This window comes from Rousettus aegyptiacus, unplaced genomic scaffold (assembly GCF_014176215.1).
Source record: "Rousettus aegyptiacus isolate mRouAeg1 unplaced genomic scaffold, mRouAeg1.p scaffold_m13_p_1, whole genome shotgun sequence".
Classification (NCBI taxonomy): Eukaryota; Metazoa; Chordata; class Mammalia; order Chiroptera; family Pteropodidae; genus Rousettus; species Rousettus aegyptiacus.
In genome coordinates, this window is record NW_023416284.1 from 176,651,134 (window position 1) to 176,673,165 (window position 22,032).

At 36.8% G+C, this 22,032-nt stretch overlaps 1 protein-coding gene and 1 pseudogene across 2 annotated transcripts in view; both read left to right on the forward strand.

Annotated features, from left to right (window-relative positions):
- The window catches only part of OPRM1 (opioid receptor mu 1), a 50,921-nt gene that overhangs the window by 13,127 nt on the left and 15,762 nt on the right, over positions 1 to 22,032 (forward strand). The window contains exons 2-4 of one of the 2 annotated variants that reach the window (XM_016156332.2): positions 17,432 to 17,784; positions 18,540 to 19,060; positions 19,415 to 19,899. In XM_016156332.2, coding sequence (XP_016011818.2) covers positions 17,432 to 17,784; positions 18,540 to 19,060; positions 19,415 to 19,495 — 955 coding nt within the window. In that variant the 3' untranslated portion in view covers positions 19,496 to 19,899. Of the gene's footprint in view, positions 1 to 17,431; positions 17,785 to 18,539; positions 19,061 to 19,414; positions 19,900 to 22,032 lie in introns of those variants that run through there. The other variant, XM_016156331.2, reaches the window with a different exon arrangement.
- On the forward strand, positions 8,583 to 8,701 carry LOC118604049 (annotated as a pseudogene).

The window sequence follows — 22,032 nt, forward strand, 5'->3', positions numbered from 1 at the left end:
TTAGCAATGTTATAATTTTATACTTACTGGGCCCCATCATCCTGTAAAGGAAACCACATGGGTTGAATGAAATTAAACATAAGCATGTTTCTGCTGATGGTGGTGCTCCAAGGCCACTAGAATAAGGGGTTCTATTAGTAGACGTTAATTTCCTTCTGATGACAAAAGGAAGCTTATTTTACTCTTTGCAAAAATAAAACATGCACCTAAGGAATAAAAATAATGCCTTCGCATTTTATGACTTCAAATTGTTTTCATTATATTGAGTAATTTGATTTTTATAAAATGTTTTTTGAGTATTGATAGGGAAATTGTTCATCAAACTAACATTAAAGAAGATGAAACTGAGGCTCAATAATTTGCTGTGTTTGTTGAACACTAATTATGTGCAAAGTACTTTCCTAGGAACTCCAGATACATTAGTGAGCAAAACAGATACAGTCTTACCTACCTCTCTCCATTTCACCAGTTGATTAATGCCACGCATTGGACTATAACAACCAACTTAGCGCTCTTTAGCCACAACATCTGAAAAATGCTATTTACAAGGTTTATTACCATCGCAGTAGTTCACCTTCCTCCATCCCTAAGTCCAGCAATGGGATAACTTCTGATTTGTCTCCATTCAATTTTCCAAAATTTGTTAAAGATATTATTTATGTCTCAGAGACAACATGGAGAAAAATGAGTGCTGAGGGCCTGGGTTAATTTTCATAAAACAATGAAAGAGAATTCTTTCATTAATTCACAAGTATTTCTCAAAGCAGATAGTGTAAACATTTCATAAATAGTAAGGATAGTGCAGTGAAATTGTCGAGTCCTGAATAAATAGGATTCAAAGGAAGAAACTATCAAGAATCAATGCTCTGGGTCATTTATTAGTGTGTCACTGTGCTGAAGTGATGGCCAGTCTGCTTCTGAATACCCTGTCACATGAACACAGGCAGCAGAAAGTACAAGCTAAATACAAAACCTGAAACTTCTGTTCTTTAAAATCACTGTCCTTTAAATAGAACCTAGAATATAAGAATCAAAGGAGAAATTGCTGCCATCTTTTGAAAAAGGAGTATCACTCTGAATGAAGATGTTTTCTGCCTACAAACAAATACATCACATTTTCACAAAAGACATTGGTACATGAGTCAATACCATAAAGCATATATTAAAATATATAAACGGGTATAAAGTACAGCAGAAATATGGTCAATAATATTGTAATAATTATGTATAGTGCCAGGTGGGTACTAGACTAATCGAGAGTATCACTTCATAAATTATGTAAATGCCTAATCACTAGGCTGTACACCTGAAACTAATATAAAGTAATATTGAATATCAAATCTAATTGATAAGTAAATATAATAAAACAATTTTTAACATATAAACATCAGTGATAGTTTCCACAAAGAGTTGTGTTATTTTCTACACAATTTAGAAACACAAAGTGTGAACGGATGAAGATGCCTGTCTACATACACTTGCTTTAATTGCCTTTTAAAACATATTTTACATTAATATATGCATATATCTATCTACCATCTATCTATCTGTCATTTATCTATGTATGTATGTATGTATGTGTGTATCTATCTATCTATCTATCTATCTGTCATCTATCTATCTATCTATCTATGTATCTATGTATCTATCTATCTATCTATCTATCTATCTATCTATCTATCTATCTATCTATCATCTATCTATCTATCTATCTCCTGTCAAAAAATCGACTCTAAATCTAGTATAAAAATAGAAACCATGCTTTGGCATTGCTGAGACATTTTGTTCACACAGTTTTTGAAGTTAAGTTGACATTGGAAATATATTGGACTGGTCGACATTCTAGTTAAAATCAGTGAAAATGTGGAATTGAAGAAATTAAAATATTATGGAGGGAGATAATTGGTCAAGGAAAATAGTTGTGTTTTCAGAACAATTATAGATGAGGGTGATCAGTTATTTTTAGCACATATAAGAAAACATACTAGAGTTATTAGTGCAAGCAAAACAAAAATAACACTTTTATAAATATAAACATGTAACCTATGTATTGTTGGAGAATAGTGTCTGTCTCATTAAATTTGAAACCTATTAGAAACATGGTCATCATTATCATCATCTGAGCTACTATTTATTGGAAGTTACTATATGCTAGACTGTATACTAACAATTCTTGAATACATTTTAAAAATTATCCTCCTTACACCAACCATTTAAGGATGGTACTAGTATTTTCCAAGTTTTATAAATAAGGAAAATAGAACTCAGAAAATTTAAAGAATAAGCTTAAATTTGTCCAGATAGCAAATTATGATACTAAGACCTGAATCAAGATCTACAGGACCCTAAAACTTCAGGTTTTTCAAAACTGTTGTTTAATTGCATCGAGGTGAGATTTTTATTTTCAAGCCAGTTGATGCTTCATCGAGATTGCTGATTGGCCTATTATCGTAGCTTCTATATCTTACTTCCTAGAGTGTTTCCTAATTGACGAGCTGTTCATAATTTTTTCTTTATTGATAGGTTGTACCCCCATTAGCACCATGAGATACAAAATCCTTCCTCAGCAGCATGGACTAGCCATATGACCCTGAAAAGCAAATCTAATATTTTGTGGATACTCTCCATGCAACAAAATAAATTTTTGATAATTGTAACTTTCCTAACACCTAAATGAAGGTTAAGTATTCCTTTCAACATCACCATATCACCTGTGCCCTACCTTTCCATAATATCTAACACACTGTTTTAAAAACACTTCTTTCTGGTTTCTTACCAGAAATAAATTCTCTCCAAGGGAAGAGGGATTTGTCTCAGCTGAGAAGCATTGCCTAGCACAGTACTGGGCAAAAATTAGAATAAAAAATGTATGTTTGACTCACTGTTGACACGGAGGAGGTTTTATAGTGAAAAGAAGTAATTATAAAAATGGAAATGAATTTTATGAAAAGCAAGAACGTGCTTATACTTCTTTAGAAGTCCGATTTCGTATATAAAGTCTAAGATAATTTTTACCTTTAGCTAGAAGAAATGTGAAATGTATGACTCTGATCACAAAGTTAGAATATTAAACAAAAAATGTCTGTTCGTCTCTACCTGTTAAGGTTATGGTGATTCATATTTTACTTTTTTTATATCCTTCAGATTTTTTAAAACGGATGTGCAATGCTATAATGAAAAAAAACACACAATATGAAAATAAAAATGGATAAAATTTCAAAAGTAGTAGGTGATCCTGAAAGGCAATAAAATGTTGTATTATAGTGCTTTTTCACTAAAATACAAATCCAGGTCACACTTGGAGTTTTCCTGTTAAAATACAGTTACACACATTAATTTGCAACTCAAAATGTTATCAGTACCAATGAGTCTACTTCAAGTTGGAAAACAATTCTAATTGATTTAATAACCCTGACTGCACCGTAACACTAAAGTTTCATATTTTAAAAACCAATGGGACTCATATGCTTCTGCAGATTATGGGTTTATTCATGAATCATATTTTCTCCTAACAAGTGTTATTGAATTCTCCACAGGGGAAGGAAAATACCTTCCAAAAACCTCTCTGCCTAAAATTACTCAGAAAAAAAATCTCCATAAACTGCTTTCTGTTCCTAGAAAAATCCCATGTCAGCATGGTAGTTATAAGGAATTGTATAATTCTTAGAGGGAAACACTTGTCACAAATATACAATTTATATAAGCCAAGCTCTACAGGAACTAACTGCAGTCAGTGCCTTTATTCATCCTTCAGTTGGTCCTAAAGGTTTTGGGCAGCTACTGTTGCTGGAATTAATTGAATGCCAAAATATTTAGATATCAAAGGGTGCTATGACACATTAAAAGGATAAACAGGGAAGGCTCATCCACAGTTTTGACAAATAAAATTTAAAATTAAGTCTTCATGGATGTTAATTAAAAATCTCTGCTGTGAAACTCAGAAGTAGTGAAAACATTCTTATTTCAACTCCCTTCCCAGGATGCTGATATACATAACTCTCTCCAACATGTGGTGTTATTATTAAACATTGTTAATGGTTATATCGATAGGACACATACACACATAAAAACCACACAAAAAAATAAATTATCCAGGCATTTTGCTTGCATAGCAACAAACAGCCAGATGTTTCAAATTTACAATGTGAAACATTTTTGTCCTTGAAGACTGTTCTAAACTTCAGTTCTCTTTAAAATAGGGACATAACCACAGTTGTTGTAGCTACTAATAGGATTTTTATGAGCATCAGGTTACACAAATGTATGTAGAAGTATCTGTAAACCTTACGGTACTTTATAAAAGGTATTATTTATCATACAGATAGCTTATATTACTTGGTGCTTGTCATAGCAGTGCAATGTAAGAGCAAAGAACATAAACTATAACAGACAGCGCCTCTGCACTGTTATTTTTGAGCAAGTTATTTAATCTCCATGAACCTCAGTTTATTCATCTACAAAAGAAGTGATAATATGCCACTCATAAATCTGTATAAGAAAACCCAACTAAACTACTTACAGCAAAGTTTGGCAGAAAATCAACATTCAGTAAATGTTGGCCATTGTTATAACCCTTAAAAAATTAGCATCTATAACCATGGTCATTTCATTTGTTCTAATAGTGATTTTTAGTGGTAATATAATCACCCTTTTGCAATCGTGGAAAGTAAAGTTTAGCCACTAGATCACAGTCACAAAACAGTGCCAAGACTTATGTGTCTTAACTCCAAACCCAGTGTTTTTCATACTAGACTATGTGAGAGTGTTTTACCCTAAGTTGATTAATAGGCCAAATTGGGGGAAAATTCATAAAATCAAGGTAGTTTAAGTTACTCACTTCTCTGTAGTTTCATAGCAGTTTAATGGGACTGTCCTTGCTTTTAAGACTCAGTAAACAGTTTGTATGACTCAAGAATCACCAGGAATGTCTCTGCCTGAAAAGGCAGGCTTTCTGTTCCTTAACCCCTTGCACTTAGATGTTAAAATAAAAAATATTTCTAGAAGACACTGAAGATAAGCCCGATAAATAGAAACCACTTGGTTAGCATCAAGCAAGCAGGTCTCTACTTTAATGACATACAGCTCTAAAGACCACAGTCAACTAGGACTTGAAAGACTGGAATGTGTGATTATGTGCTCTGAAAGAGGGGAGCAGCCCCCCCAAAATAACAGATAAAATGGTATCCAATACAACCTTTCGTAGCCCCCAGCTTCATCTAGATTGGGTTCTGCCTGCTACAGAGAGACGTCGAGTGAATACATTTGATGAGATTGCAGTGCTGCAGGCAGCTGTTGTAGCTATGACGCCCTTCAGGTGGCCTGTACCCATCTGTGGACATCACTGGAAAATTCCTAACCGTTCCCTCCAATTGCTGATTGCTGTTGGCCCGCTGCTGCTGGTACAACCTCCTGATCCAAGCACACTCTGCTATTAGTGCTCGCCAGTGGAAAGCCACCGGGAATAGACTTGGAGCCAATAAAAATCAGGCTTATTAAGCTTGCAGCAGCACAGGAGACAGACCACCACAGGGACTGTAGTTCATGTTTGGTGGTTAAGGAGAGGATTCAAGTGAGCAGAGGTCTGACTGGATAGGGTGCTGTCTCAAAGCAAGAACAATTTGAAGCATGAGGATTAGTGATTTATCCAGAAGGCAGAATTAATGGAGAAGGTCTAGAGTTGTCATTGAATGAGCGGCAGCGGTCACTTAATGTTAACTAGGAGAGGGAGACATTTGGCATCTTTATGGTTCAGGTAATTCGGTTTTATCTTTGTTCGGGCTTGGTTATAAAGTTGTCTTGTTTTTGTTTTTGTCTTGTTACATCCCTGTTACATTATGGTCACAGAAAGTCCTCATCTGAGGTTGATGCTCTAAAGAATTATGCTCCACAAAGGAATACCACACCTGTCTGCTAGCAACTACGCTAGCTCCCTGACAGAGGCTTTGTCCTTTCTCATTACTACTCGAACTCATCATTGTTACATGCCATCCCCTCTTCTCCTCTGGTGATAGGAGAGACATAAAAATGAGGATCAATATGGGGAGCAGTAAGGTGACATAGGATGGGAAAGTAGAATTTATTCTTGTGGTAATGTGTGTGTGAGGGGGTAAGGGTGGAATCCCTTGAGAATATAAGATGAACAGGACTGTCTTATCTAAAGAGATACATAGATGCGGGAATCAGGGCAGGAGAATTCATCATGTCACTCAGGCAAGCAGCCAGTAGAGTACAGATTGAGTATGGTCTATACTCCAGAAGCTTACAGACCAAAATATAAAACAGATAATTTTAATATAATCATCATGTATATTGCAGAACACTAAGATTTCATGTGCAAGCCTGCAAAAGGTTGGAATTTATTCTCAAGTTCATTAATAATGCAAGATTTGCTTTTCTTCAATACTCAAATTAAAAACTTGTTCCAGGTAAATACTATACGATGTTTCATTTTCAGGATGAATGATTGAGAACAAGCACAGGATTCCATTCCTAGCTTCAACCTCTAGAACAACTATTAGAAAATATTTTTTTTCCATGTCAGTATTTCTTTCTTGATCTTCTTTAAAATTATTGGGGTGACGATGGTTAACAAAATTATATGGGTTTTGAGCATACAATTCTATAATACATCATCTTTATATTGCATTGTGTGTTCACCACCCAGGTCAAATCTCCTTCTATCACCATGTATTTGACCCTCTTTACCCTTATTTACCTCCCTTCCCCACGTTTCCCTCTGGTGACCAGTAAACCATTGTCTATGTCTATGAGTTTGTCTTGTTTGTTTGTTGCTTTCGGTTTTACATCCCACATATGAGTGCAATCATATGTTGCTCAATTTTTTTCTGTCTGATTTATTACACTTAGCATGAAAATCTCAAGATCCATCTACGTTAGAGAATACAAATTAAAACGATAAGTCAATGGAGAGCATACATAAATTTATGAAAATGATAGAGAAATTCTTGATAGGCATTGTGGATAAAGGGCCCTACTTTCCCTGATGATGTTTCGTCCAACTGAGAGCTAAGATAAAATGAATCATCAGGTAAAGAAGAAGTAGCAGGTGAGAGAGAGCAAAGATTCATCTGTATTTGCAGCCATGCCTCAGCTCCACCTCAGATCATCAAGTGTTAGATTCTCATAGGAGAACCTGTCCCTGTTGCCAAAAAGGTTGGGGACCGCTGGTCTACAGAGATCACACCCACAGGAACGGATCAACAGACATCATGAAAGAGACATTGTTTGAATTGGGATCACAGGTGACATTTTATTCTAGCTAAATATTACCCTGCCTTCCATAGTCATACCCTAGAACCAGTCATCATCAAGCACTCCAAAACCTCTCCTTTAAGAATCCCCACTGCTTTCAGACTGGGACCCCTTAATTCTTCTGGCCCTGAATCTGGTGTCCCTCCTTCAAAACTGAGCTGTCCAATCTATTGCCCTAAACACTGTTTTCTAAACTGGAAATCTCAAATGAGCACTTAACACTGCCAGACAGATGTTTCTTTGCTCAATTTATTTTTCTCCTTTCCTCTCTACCAGACTTCCCACATTCCTTACTCTATCACATTCTTTCCTCAGTGTCCACAGCTTTTACTTCATTCATTCATTTAAGAAATATTTATTGTGCGTGTGTATGCAATAGAATTAAAGGCAGTGACCATGGATCCTCTCTAGAAGCTTAGCTGAAACAAAACACAGAAACGAAAGTCACAAAATGGAAAATGAGGTCAAGAGAGGGATTTCACTGAAAAAATATAAGTAAGCAGAAAAGTCCCTAACCTGCAAAACTTTTCTGTCTTGTACCCATATTTTTAATCTTGTTCCTAGTGATAACCAAGAAGTGACCAACCAATCCACGTGTGCTGTGCATTCCATCCTCCTTCAGTTTTTCAAGGACATTGCTCACACAAGCGTCCTCTCTTTCCCCTACTTCATTAATTCTTCATTGCTACATGACTCAATAGCACACGCACATACATTCATTCTCGAGTGTATCAGATCAATCCAATTTTTAAAAATTCTTTCTGAACTCACATTCTCTCTGTTTCTCTTCATAGTAAAACATCTCTAAAGTGTTTTGTACACCGTCTACCTCTCTCATGCCTTTTTAACTCATGTTTATTTTCTAACCCCTCCCCAACTCTACAGCACTTATCAAGGCCATTAATAATGTGCATTTTGCCAAATGGACATATATCTGTCCTCATTTCACTCACTCTCTCTGCAACATTCAGCAAATTTGACCACCACAGACCATGATACTCTTCTCTCCCTGGGTTTCTTTAACTCCAACTCTGGATTCCTTTACTTCTCTGACTACTTCTTTCTTCCTCTGGGCTTATTAGGGCTTAACCCTGGGCTCTTTCCTCTTGCCTACGTGTGCTTTCCTCGAAGGGTTCTTCCACTATCCCAGTCTTTATATCACATGTTATTAACCCATATGTTAATTACTCCCAAATTCACACCTCCAGCCTTCTTCTCTTCTAGACTCCATATCCCAACAGCTTATTTAATTTCTTCAACAGAGAGTGAACAAGCATTTAACAAAATAATATACTAAATTACTATTCAGAGTCCATGGCCATGCCACCCTGAACAAGCCCGATCCCATCTGATCTCAGATGCTAAGCAGGGTCCAGCCTGGTTAGTACTTGGATGGGAGACCACCTAAGAAGACCAGGTGCTGTAGGCGTAAAAGAGACAAGGTCCTTGCAATCTGCAAGGTCAACCAAGCATTGCCTCACTTAAAAATAAATAAACAAACAAACAAATAAATATCTAATGCATATATTCCCTTTTAATAATTCCATTTTATCTTACAGTTCTTGTATCTTTCAAACAAGACTATGGGATTGAGCTTTATTGTCCCAAGGAAAAGGAGGTTACAAAAGAACTCAGGAAGGATTTTTTTTTTTAAATGATTATATGTTCTCTTACAGAGTTCCATTAGCTTCAAAATGCAAGATGATTTGACTTTGGGTGGTGAACACACAATGCAATATACGGATGATGTATTATTGAATTGTGCACTAATTTTATTAGCCAAAGTCACCCAAATAAATTTAATGAAAGGAAAATGGAAGATGAGATATATGAAAAAAGGGAAATGTTCTGAATGAATTCTAAAATGTTGACTTGATTATGAAAAGCTCAGCCTAAAGGACTGTGAGAGTACAGTTTATATCAGAAACTATAAGTTAGAAAAGAAAAGTTATTGAAAATAGTGATTTCCTGCCACACAGAGAGAAGAGAGAGCTTTCTGGGCTGGAGGCAGGCCATTCGAAAGGAGGGAAAAACAGAACAGAGTCCAACTCTTCACATGTACTTCACATGCCGTTACCACTTGCCCACCTCCCTCACTCGCTCCAGAGTGAAACTCTTCATGGGGATATAAATCAAGTGTATAATTGTGAATATAAAATAATTAGAGCTTTGACCTTATACCTGGCTGAAATTCTGAGAGACCTCGCAAAACCCCTCATGGTACTGCTGGATAGTTACGGTGGAGTAGAAATGGTGTCCAGGCAGAACTAGGGAGAGAGAGGAATGAGATGGTCTTGAACTTCATGGGGGAGACCCAAAAAGGGGTGTAGGAAGTGATCGGAGCTGTGAAATACTGTGCCATTCAGAGGCACCCTGCTGCACACCCTAAGTGAGCCTGCTAGTTAACTGTGCGGCAGAAATCCCAGGGCAGAAGCCGGGGAGATCACGGGGTTGAATCTCAAGCAGAGCCCTTGTGAGTCAGAGCTGACTGGTGGGCGAGGCTGGGGTCACAACATGTGGGCTGGGGCTCAAAGCTCACACACTTGAAGCTTTAAGAAAATGATACAAAATTACAAATAAAAATTAGAAATTAAAGCAAATAATCAGGTTAAAAAATCATTGAAAATACAGATTTCTGAAAGCTGATGAATAATACTACAAACATCACAAAATCTAGAAAAATAATTTATTAGTCAACTCCCTGCCATACTTCTGTAATGCTTTTCCAAATTTTAGGCTCTATGTGTCCTGAATGCCTCATCATTTGATAAAAAATTTGCATTATTATTTTCTATGGAAACATAGAAAATAATTTAATTTTTCCTCTAGGATAGTTGATCAGAATTCATTTATTTTTATCGATACTTCAGAAACTTTTATTTCAGTTTTGCAAATTGATATTGGAATTGTCATGTAAATTTTGAAGATTATCAAATTTGGGCATATTTCTATCAAGTTTCTTTTTCACAAGAGCTTTCAGATTTATCAGGAAAATATGTATCATGTAGGTAAGATGTGATCCAGCAGGTTAGGATGCATAAAATATGTGATAATACTGGTACAAATTTATGCTTTTAAAAATAAGAATTCTTATAAGTTCTATTTTAAACAATTGCCATAAAAGAGTTAGAGTCCATGAATAATTGCATTTTACACTATGTAATCAAATATAGTCATGATAGAAAAGAACTGCTTTGATTAGATATTGATAAAATCAAATCCCTACTTACAAAACTGTAGGTCTGGTGATTATAAGACTTTTCCATGGACTTGCTTTTGCCTCTGACATTTCAAACCTCATTTCTGACTCACTCACCTTCTCATGTGTTCTGTATAACACAGTCATGTCCTCTCTCCCTCCCTCTCTCCTTCTCTTCCTTTTCCTCTCCCTCTATTCTTCCCTCCTTTTCTGGAACTTTGTTCTTCCCTGCCTTCAACGATGGTCACATTTTGTATCATGCCACAGACACTCTCATCCACTTGCAGAATGGAAATCACCATCTATACTGATGGTAATGTAAGACCTATACAGATGATGTATTATAGAATTGTACACTTGAAACCTATATAATTTTACTAACCAATGTCTCCCCAATAAATTTGATTTAAAAACATGATTCTATTACAACACTAATATACTGAGAATATGTCTCAGAATTTCCAATATACTCCCAGCATGGTCATCTTTGAAAAGAAGATGAAAGAGCTTGCATCCTTATTTTAGCTAGATAGCGAGCCAGATATTTCTAGGACAAACTACATTATCCGAAATGCGCTTTCAGAAATACACATGGCCAAGTATATGGTACAGGAGACCCATATTAGTTTTACACGGAGCCTAGAAAAAGAGGGCCAGGGAATATAGCAAACATTTTTATACCTCTCTGTGCCCAGGTTTTTTCCATCATAAAGCAAGGTGATTAGACAATGTCGTCTTGAAAGCCTCTTTCAGATCTTACTTCTCATCATATCATGACCTTCTGTGTATAAAGTTCTCTTTCATTTAACGGTACATTGACAAGGCAAAAAGAAATATTCCCTGTTCATTTTTACTTTAAAAGCTTATGATTTCCTTTTAAAAAGTTTGTTTCATCTACCACAAAATAAAATAAAATAAAATAAAATAAAATAAAATAAAATAAAATAACCCAAACCCTTCTTCCTATATTCAATTCCACTCAATAAGTATTTACTGGTGCTCATCTTGTGCTGGGTTCTGTGTTGAATAGATCATTTAATTCTATTTTTCTTTCTTTTAAATTTCTGTTCATGCTTACTCTCATGTTTTACTTATATTGAGTGATTATATGCACAGCATCAAGAGTACAGATGAAGCCTTATATTTTTGTACTAATTACAATAGGTAATAATTTTACTGACTATACCCTCTGAATTTTTAAATCTACAACATATGTAATTTTCTAATATGAATATTGGTAAAATTACTTTAACATATTTTGAAGTCATTCTTTTTAGTTCTTTCAGTAGTAAAGAAATACTTAGGGATGTACCATTATTTGAAGTTAGTGGTAATGCATACTTGATTATTTTTTTATATACAAAATTCCCAGATCCTAAACAGAAGAAATTTCCTTTTCTCTTAGAACTTTCAAATTTGAAAGCAAAGATATTTCTAAGTTCTAAAAAACAAGTCTTTATAATAAAAGCAAAATGTAGTTATCTATGAACCAAAAAGCTCTAGCTCCTTAGATGTTCTGATGCCATTTTTGAAATCATCTGGTCTAAAGAGATAAATAATCTATATACTTACAATCAAAAATCTAAAGTCACGAAAAAAGAATATTTCATCCTACTGTAATGGTTTAAATACATCAGAGGATTCAGCAGAGTAATGTATTTCTATATTTCTCTACTACATATATATTATCACAGAATACAGGAATCGAGGAAGCAAAACACGATTTTTTAATATAAATTTCTGATAAGACACATTCTATTCTTTTCCTAAAGTAAAATGTTCACAATAAAGCAAGAAATAAACACTTCCAAAAAGCATAATCTTAAAATAGTTAAGCAAAGTCTCTTGTCCATAATAAAAGCATATTTCCTTTCATTTCCAATCCTTCACCCAGAGGAGTAGAACATGAACATATTCTCACCCAATCCTCCACCCTAGTTTACAACTCCAAAAAGAGGATTTAAAGAGCCTTACGAAAATGAATAAAATGAAATGGAAGAGATAAAGGAGAAAATAGGGAGCTAGGCAACCAAAAGAGAAGAAAATAATGAGATTAGCAGGGAAATTAGTACTAAGACATATGTTTCATACTAATACCATTAGAATTCTATACAGTTCTTAAGAGGAGACACACATTTACTCTGAGCTTCCCTGGTAGCAAATAAAAACATGAAAATATGATCAGTTATTCACTTCACATTTTCTATTTACAAAGTTCATCTGTTTCTTCAAGAAAGCAGAATTTTTCTTTGCTCTGTCTGAAAGATGCCCTTCTCATGAATTGCCATTAAAGGGACATGGAGGTGAAAGAAATTAGAAGTTAGACGCAGGCGCCCTCCTACATTAATGTAACACTTTAAATCCAGAGCCCTATCCCTAGCTGCGAGCCTGGATCACAGCCGGACCTGGTACCTACAACATATATAAAAGATGCTCATTGAATCCTTACTAAATTAGCTGGCTTTTTTCTTCACTGATATTAGCAAAGGAGATAAAAAGAAGAAAAACTTCGTTTGATAAAAACGTGCAGGCACAGAAATCACCCCCAAAAGAGGCAAAGTCTTCTGTACGCCCCAAGGCTCTATTGTAAACTCCTAGAAAAGGTGGTTGAGAAATGTGAAGGGTGAGATGAGGTACAGAACTGACAAGCTGTGTTCTGGGATGTGTTCTTCCTCTTTTCCAGCTCCCTTGGTCAGTTTTCTTTCTGGACAGAGATAGAGCCATCACTTCAAGAATTAACTTAAAAACAAAATAACAACAACAACAAAAAATGTTTTCAAAGCCCATCAGTGTGCATGAGTATTCGGTATGGCTTCATTTAGGGCAAGTTGGTCAAAATCAATGATGTTTTGGTAAGTAGTAATAGTTGGAGAAGTGGCATGATGAATGAGTTTGAAGATGAATAGGAATTATTTTATAACCTCAAAAAAGGAAGGACATTTATAAATAAAAGTTGTGAATGGAACACAGAATAGATAAGCTGCCAATGAAGTGGCTTCTAACACCTCCTCCCCCAGCACAGCATTTGGAAGCTCCATATAATCACTCTAATGGGCCAAGCATTCAAGGTTCTCAGAATAATAATAATTGCATGGTCATTCATTTGGATTCATACATCGAATAAGCTTCTCCATCACCCAGAACGAATTTAAATAAATACACACTAAGAAAATTTCAATGGGGTAATTAGAAAGAAAATAATATCTTGAGCCACTGACTATAGGAAAAACCCCAACTCAGTGGACAAAGCAGGATCAAAGTCATGATCACTCTGTGAGCCTAAGGGAGATGTTCCAAGGACGTAATAAACATCCTTCCCTTTCCCCTAGGCCCACTTCCCACTTTGCTACTAAACTCATTCATGGCACAGCAAGAAATAAGTAATAGGTACAAAGGTTGAAAAAAGGATTCTGTGTGAAGATCTGAATGTTCTGCTCAGACCAACTCAGGTAAACTGAACAACAAAAATAATGCTTCCTTCAGCTCTCTCTGTGACGTGTGTGTTAGCTCTGCTTTGCATATTCCTGTGACTCCTACAACTCTGGTGGTTCATGGAACTTTTCTGGAGCGACTTGCATACCATTGCATCAGAACAGAACAGAATGAAAAGCTCACGTTTGCTGGACTGCCTGGCTTCTTCTGATTGACTGTCCGTTTAGATTATAGTGTTTGGAGATATGCTAGAAGCAATTTGAGTTCTCCAACCTCTACTTTTGTATAATCCTCTTTTACATATTTAGGAAATTGCTGAACCCTCTACTTGCTGTGATTCAAAGTGTGAGTAATTGGGATAAGAATACTGGCTCTCTTTAGAAGAAGACTCTTTGTATAAACTGAGAATAATTAAATAGCATTGTTCCTGTTAAACAGCATTTTACAGGAACAGCTTTTATAGATAAATAAAATTGAAACAGCTTTTATAGATAAATATTCTCTCTTCCTTTTCTGATGTAGGATCTTAACCTAATTTTGTTTCACAAACATCTTGTTCTGGGGGAAGGAATGATTTTGTTTTTTTAACTTAAATAAACATACATCAGTAAGTATCTACTGTTAGGATGAGCCTGATGAAAAGGTTAGAAGTATGATGAGTCATAAGCCTGACAGTAAAGAACCTGGTTATTTAACATAAAACACTCTATTAGAGGTAAGATGCTAAATGGAAGTTCCCTGGGGAGGGAAAGTGACAAATGCAGGTGAGCATCGCATCACGCTGGTCTATAATCAGTGGCGTAACTAGAAAAAGTGCTTTTATTCTGCATTGGGGGAGAAATTTCTGCTTATAAACAATATCAAATTTTTTAAACTTCTTGAGCCTCAAAGTCAGTTACTCTAAAATTTTGAAAACCGCATTTTTCATTTTGTTTTTGTACTTCGGGGGGTCTTGTCTAAATGAGCTTTTTATGCTTGCCCTATTTAGGGTCCTTATGAAAAGCAAACTGGTTTATCTCATCAAGTTAAATGGCTCTCTCTACCTTTTCCCTTTAAACCCCTTTAAGGAAGTGAAATATCTAAAGCAAGCCAAAAAAAGTCCGAATCTGAAAAGGAGGAGCCTTTCTAGAAGTTATGCAACTTCTACGATTAGACTAGATCAGGCATCAGAATTTTAGAAGTCAAGAAACAGATCAAGCATATTAGACCTGAGGAGGTTTATGAAATCTTGCTTCATAACTCAGCTTCTTGGCTTATTGAAACCAAATAAGCTCTCCTGCAGCACTGGATTACGGCCCTAAGCATATGAGTCTGTAATACTATCTCCTCCAACCAACAGCCATCTTGGTTGTTAGACTCTTAACATTATGTGACTGAAAAACATACAACCATAGATTAAAAAGAATGTATTGTGCCACATAATAAAAATCCAGGGAAGACCTGGTATCAAGTACAGATTTCTCCCTTACTCAGTCAAATCCACACTCTTTGGGTTGGATCCATTTTCAGACAGCCTCTTCCAGCAACTACGTGCTTTACATCCTCTCAGGTTTGAGTCCTATGGGAAAAATAATGTACTCTTTCCCCAGAAGTTCACAAATAATCCCATTGACTCTAGGCGAAACACGAGACATTGAAACATTGCTAAACATTCCCCACGGCACCAGTCGCTTTACATCTTTATGCCCTGAACTAGTAATGGAGCCCACTGCAAAGCAGGTGGACTGGGAGTGGGAAATGAGTGGTTCCCAGAGGGAAACTGAGGCACCATTACTAGAATGAGCCTAAGTAGATGCGGAATGTCAAACGTGTTTGACAATTTGATGATCCATTTGCAGTATGTTCTTCTACCATGAGATACAATTTATTAGTGTTGTCAGTACCTCCTTGTCTATTCCACTGGGTAGTTCTAATTTCTACAGCTTTAAAGACATAGAACACTTCTTAATGCTTACCAAAGAGTAGGAAAAATATGCATCCATGCAAAGACTTGTACATGAATATTCATAACACCTAATTTATAATATCTAAAAACAAGATGTGACTCAATTTTCATTAATAGATGAATAGGTAAACAAGTTACAGCATATTCATACAATGGAATACAACTCAGCAATAAAAAAAAATGAATTATTGAAACGTGCAACAATGTGGATGAGTCTCAAAATCTCAAAATAATTATGCTGAGTGAAAGAAGCTATGCAAAATAGAGGACATACTGAATAAACTTATTTATATAAAATTTTAGAAAATGCGAACTGATTTATAATGACAGAAAACAAATCAAGATTAGTGGCTGCCTAGGGAACAGTGGGGGTGGGGACAAGGTGGAGGGGGGAGGGCAAACACAAAGATGAAAGAGCTGTACGAGGAAACTTTTGGGGTGATTGATATATTCGTTATCATGATCAAGAGTTGTTGGTTTGTTTGTTTGTTTGCTGTAAAGAGCAAGGTAGTAAACATTTCAGGCATTGCAGACAGTAAGGTCTTACTCACAACTACTCCTCTATCATTATATCATCGAAACTGCTGATAGACAAGAAGTAATTAAATGAGTGTGAATGTGTCCCAATACAACTATCTACAAAAACAGGCAGCAACCCAATTGAGTCTGAAGGCCGTGGTTTACTAATCTCTGATCCTGATTATGATGATGGTTTCATAAATGTGTACATGTGTCAAAACTTATTAAATCATACACTTTAATTATACACCTCAATAAAGCTATTAAATAATAAAAACAAAACGAACAACCGTAGCTTCCCCATCAATGATTCGATAAAGTCTAATTTTCTGACCATGGTATACAAGTGCCTCTATGAACTGGCCTCTGTATTCTTCCTCCATCAAATTTATTGTCACCCCCAGGTGAGATTTCAGCCTTTAGCAGGACCAAATACACCTCATGCCATTTCAATTCTCTGCTCGTGTTTGGATTCTCTCTTCCTGGAGTGAATTCCTCCTACCAACTTGTGCATCTACGCTCCCAGGATGGCTTTCTTCTTTCCTTATCTTACCCCTTCTAGTCCTTTTTCTTCATCTCTATGTCCCCCTAACAACCTGTGTGTAAGTGTGTGTGTGTGTGTGTGTGTGTGTGCATTAATATGTATACATACATGTACATATGTACCCTTTTGCAGTTAAATTGCTCCACAATTTTAACTATATATCTGACTTTTAATGTATTTGGAATTAATATAACTTATTATCTGGATACTTGACTGACAGTTGCCTGTGCTTATTACACCTGTCACAGTGCCTGGCACAAACAAATAAATAAAAACTCAATATGGCAGCTATTGTTATAACTATTTTATGGAAAAGAAAACTGATAGGTAGAGAAATTACATATTCAGCCCATAGGCACATGGTTATAAGTAGCCACTCTAGTACTAGAAAGAGTTCTTCCACATCTAATCTTAAATGCTTTCCACTAATCCTTGCATTTATTTTATTATTGAAAGCTCATCAATATTTCATATTGGTGTCTTTTACTGACTTTTCCACTGCTCTTCCTTCATCTCTTAGATACACCAAAATGAAGACTGCCACCAACATCTATATCTTCAACCTTGCTCTGGCAGATGCCTTAGCGACCAGTACCCTGCCGTTCCAGAGTGTCAACTATCTGATGGGAACATGGCCGTTTGGAACCATCCTCTGCAAGATAGTGATCTCCATAGATTACTATAACATGTTCACCAGCATATTCACCCTCTGCACCATGAGCGTCGATCGCTACATTGCAGTCTGCCATCCCGTCAAGGCCCTGGATTTCCGTACTCCCCGCAATGCCAAAATCATCAACGTCTGCAACTGGATCCTCTCCTCAGCCATCGGTCTGCCTGTAATGTTCATGGCAACGACCAAATACAGGCATGGTGAGCAAAGCCGCAGCCCTGAGGGTGGAGAGTTTATGGATCGCTGTGTTGGTGAAGTCAGGAGCCAAGCAGAATTTACGGAGTGCTCCGATGTCTTAGTCAAACTGTAATTTTAATGATTCTTCATAGCAAAATGCCTGTGAATATTTCGAAATAGGAATTTTTTTCCCTATAATTTTAATCTTACTAAACATTTTAAAGAGACTATAATCTGTTAGTTCCTGATTTCTCTGTTCATCAGAATTATGGGAAAATAAGAACATAGCTTTCCCAAGAGTAATTAGAGCTTAAACCCAAAAAACATTAAGTGGAGGCTTGTTTCACAATTTAATGTGGCTGCCTATGTGGCAAATTTATATTTCCAGACCTCATATCAGTTGATGAACCTTACCCATCAAAAAGTGAAGTGAAAACATCCATTAGCTGACTTATAGACTTTGGACTATGATTATATTTTTTATATCAACATAGACCACATAGGGGAAGTAGCTCATGGTGAGAGGTCTGTAATTGTTGACTGTGTGAAAGCTTAATATGATCAAAGTGGACAGCAAAATGAGATATTTAGGAAAATAAAATAAAACTAGCTCTCCCTGAAAATCAACAGAGAGCTGAGTTTCTCCTATAGTTTCTTTAAATCTTTCTTTGCTGGCCTTAGGTCAAGGCTATAAATTAGTAAGCAAAACAGCAGTGTTAATCCCTAATGACAAAATTAATGTTGCTGCTAATTCTTCCTTCTAATTCTTTTCCTCTAGGTTCCATAGATTGCACTCTCACATTCTCTCACCCAACCTGGTACTGGGAAAACCTGCTGAAAATCTGTGTTTTCATCTTTGCCTTCATCATGCCTGTCCTCATCATTACAGTGTGCTATGGACTGATGATCTTACGTCTCAAGAGTGTCCGTATGCTCTCTGGCTCCAAAGAAAAGGACAGGAACCTGCGGAGAATCACCAGGATGGTGCTGGTGGTTGTAGCTGTGTTCATCGTCTGCTGGACTCCCATTCACATTTACGTCATCATTAAAGCCTTGATAACAATCCCAGAAACTACCTTTCAGACTGTATCCTGGCATTTCTGCATTGCTCTTGGTTACACAAACAGCTGCCTGAACCCAGTCCTTTATGCATTTCTGGACGAAAACTTCAAACGATGCTTCAGAGAATTCTGTATCCCAACTTCCTCCACCATTGAGCAGCAAAACTCCACTCGAATTCGTCAGAACACTAGAGACCACCCCTCCACGGCCCATACAGTGGATAGGACTAACCACCAGGTAGGCAGCTTCTAGAACTGGGTATACCTGTTGGGGATGTCATAAAAATTATAGAGCTTTGCACCAATCCAAGATTTTAATGCATTAGGAGATCAGTAACTAGAGGATTGAGGCTCAGCATAAAGATAGAAGAGGAAAAGAACAAACTGTGAATATAGTGCCAGGGAGGTGTTTATTATGTAAACTGAGCTCTATGTATTTGTATGGATTCATTTAGATATAGAGATACGCCAACTAGAAATCTGTAAAGTTTCTGAAAATCACTATCTTCACAGCCTTTTCTTCTTTGCAAAGTTAATGGCTTAGCACATTTTGGAAGTGACCCTGATCTAGAATTCTTCTCGTTTTTCCCAGCAGTGTTATGTATTTTATGCATGCCACTCCAACGTCCCTGTCACTTGTCAAAAGCCAGTCTTGCTCTGGTTCTGTGGTTAAAGAAAAGGGGTCAGCACGTTGCTGACTGTGGTGATGGGTACAAGATATTCTCAGCAGATCAGTATTACAGCGAAAGAGAAAAGACAAAAAATGGCCAGTCCAAACTCGATTAAAGCCATCGGCTTATAAATTTCTATACATGAATTCAAGAGCAAACGTCAAATATATTACTAGAACTAAATTAGTGTTATAACAGTCATCACAGCAGTTGGGGCTAATACTGTGAGTAGTGACAATTTGATAGAAGATGCATTCCTATGTGCAGAAGAGTACAGACGAGGGCTTGCGTGGAAGATTTAAGATTTACATGCACTATTATAATTACACAAGACATTAAAAAGGAAGAAAGGGGAAAACCTTTCTCTACGTTCCTATTGCCTTGTTAAGTCATTGGTTTGCAAACTTTAGAGTCTGATCTGTAGAGTATATCAAATATATCCCTTAATTATTAATATTACCTTAAGTAAACTTTCAAATAATGGTACTAGTATTCAGAAATTATAGCCTTTGTAATTTAAAACCCAGAACTCAAATTCAAACTACTTGTGAAGTAAATAAATTGAGTTAGAACCTTAGATAAATTTCCTGGGAGACAGGGTAGTCCTATGGGGACAAATGGGTCCATGAAAATGACTAGGAAATGAAGTCAAGGAGCCAGAGGGAGAATTAGCTGTGATGGAGTGCAGCTGCTTCCTCTCTGTTGTCTCTCCATCATGCCCCACCTCCCTGCCCCCTGTTACCCCATTACCGCCACCCAGCCCAGCCCAGACTCACCCTTTCTAATTGACCACACAACTAATGCAATGTGGCCCATAGCGGGCATTAACCCTCGTAGCCCTGATAATAATGCTAAAATGAACATGGAAACTCACACCCCCTAGAGAACATGAGGTCACGGTGGCCGACCCACTTCCAAGCAAAGGGAAATTAACTTATTATGTCTGACTCCAAAATCCATTTCAGAAATAAAAGCCAGAAAGACATGTTTTTCTATCCTACTTCTTTTCTTTCTTTCTTTCCACATCAAGACCTCTAAACTTGCTCCTTTTACTAAGCAGCTCTCCTCAGCAGCTATCAAAAGCTCATAACTTCAAGAGGGTGGGGGATTTAAATAGATTTAGTCCAACCCGAGGATAATATAGTAAAAAAAAAAAAAATGCAATTTAAAAACCCCACTTCTGAACTAAGCTTAAAATACTTTGCATTGAAGCAAAATACTTCTGCTGGAGCACGTGATGGCTCCATTATAAAGTCCTGGTTCCTTCCCCTTCGGTGCCCACCCATACCTTCCCTTTCCTTTCAGGCACTTTTAGGGTGTGGCAGGTGGTAGTGTATCATGGTCTCCTGTCACATTCTCTGAGCATCCTTAATTCACCTTGCTCTCTCCTGGAAATACAGCTTCCAGCCTATGTGCTGGAGCGTTCCTGAGTTCAGCATGATTGTCCTTCAGTTGTCCCCGACAGCGTCCTTGACTCCCTTCCAAATCCAGCATTTTCACATTAGTGTGGTTCTTGCACAGCCAGAGAGGGAAGAAAGGAAGCTAATCAGGGAATCTCTGTTCTAAGTAACTAAAAGGTTTGCTTTAAAAATACATCCAATTAGGGCTTATCTTCATTGCTGCCTCTGTGAAGCGGCATCTGTGTCAGATAACAGCAGAAACACATTAGCCCCGGCATGGGCTGCTTTCCCACAATGCCCAGCTGGGAGAGCTGGACAAAGGAGCACGGCTGCCAGGAAAAGAGGAAAAGACACTCTGACATATTTGAAAATTAAGATAAATCAAAGATCCTTTTGCTCATTTCCACTAATGTGACCGTTAGAATCAAGGCAGTTACACACAGATGTCTGGAACAATACATCAGCCTTTGCTGATAGTTTCAAAAACATATCAAAATAAGAAAAATTATCTGAAGGAAAAATCAGAGGCTTTATGGCTGTGTCTGTAGGACATAGTCGATCAGTTGTGCAAATTCGGAATCTGATGAACAGTTTGTTTGTTTGTTTGTTGTTGTTGTTGTTTAACATCATGAGCCATCGTGCTAGGAAACGAAGCTAATTGGATTGGCATTAAGTTTTTAACTGTTTGTTAGAAGTTTGTATTGTTGTAGGTGTTTATGTCCTGCCTATGTATTTGTGTTTTCTCCAAGAAATATAGTATACTATATATGTCACATCTCAAGCACAGTAGTCAACTTCATATTCTGCAGATCAGAGATCCAATATCAAACCTTCCCAGGGTGTCTGTATTCTGACAGCTGTACACTGAGACCATGTCCATACTGCGCAATGTGGAGTGGAGATTTGGCAGTTATCAAGGTAATTTGATAAGCCCTATGAGAAAATGCTGTGCCCAAAATTAACTTTGAATCCTGCTTATATAGTTAAAGCCTACTCCGTCAGCTACTGCTGTGTAACAAGTCATTCCAAAATTTAGTAGCTTAAAGCAGCCACTTTTTAGTTTACGATTCTATAGTAATTTGGGCTGAAAGTTCTTCCCGTCTGTGCTGGGCTCACTCTGTGGTCAGCAGCAGTTTCTG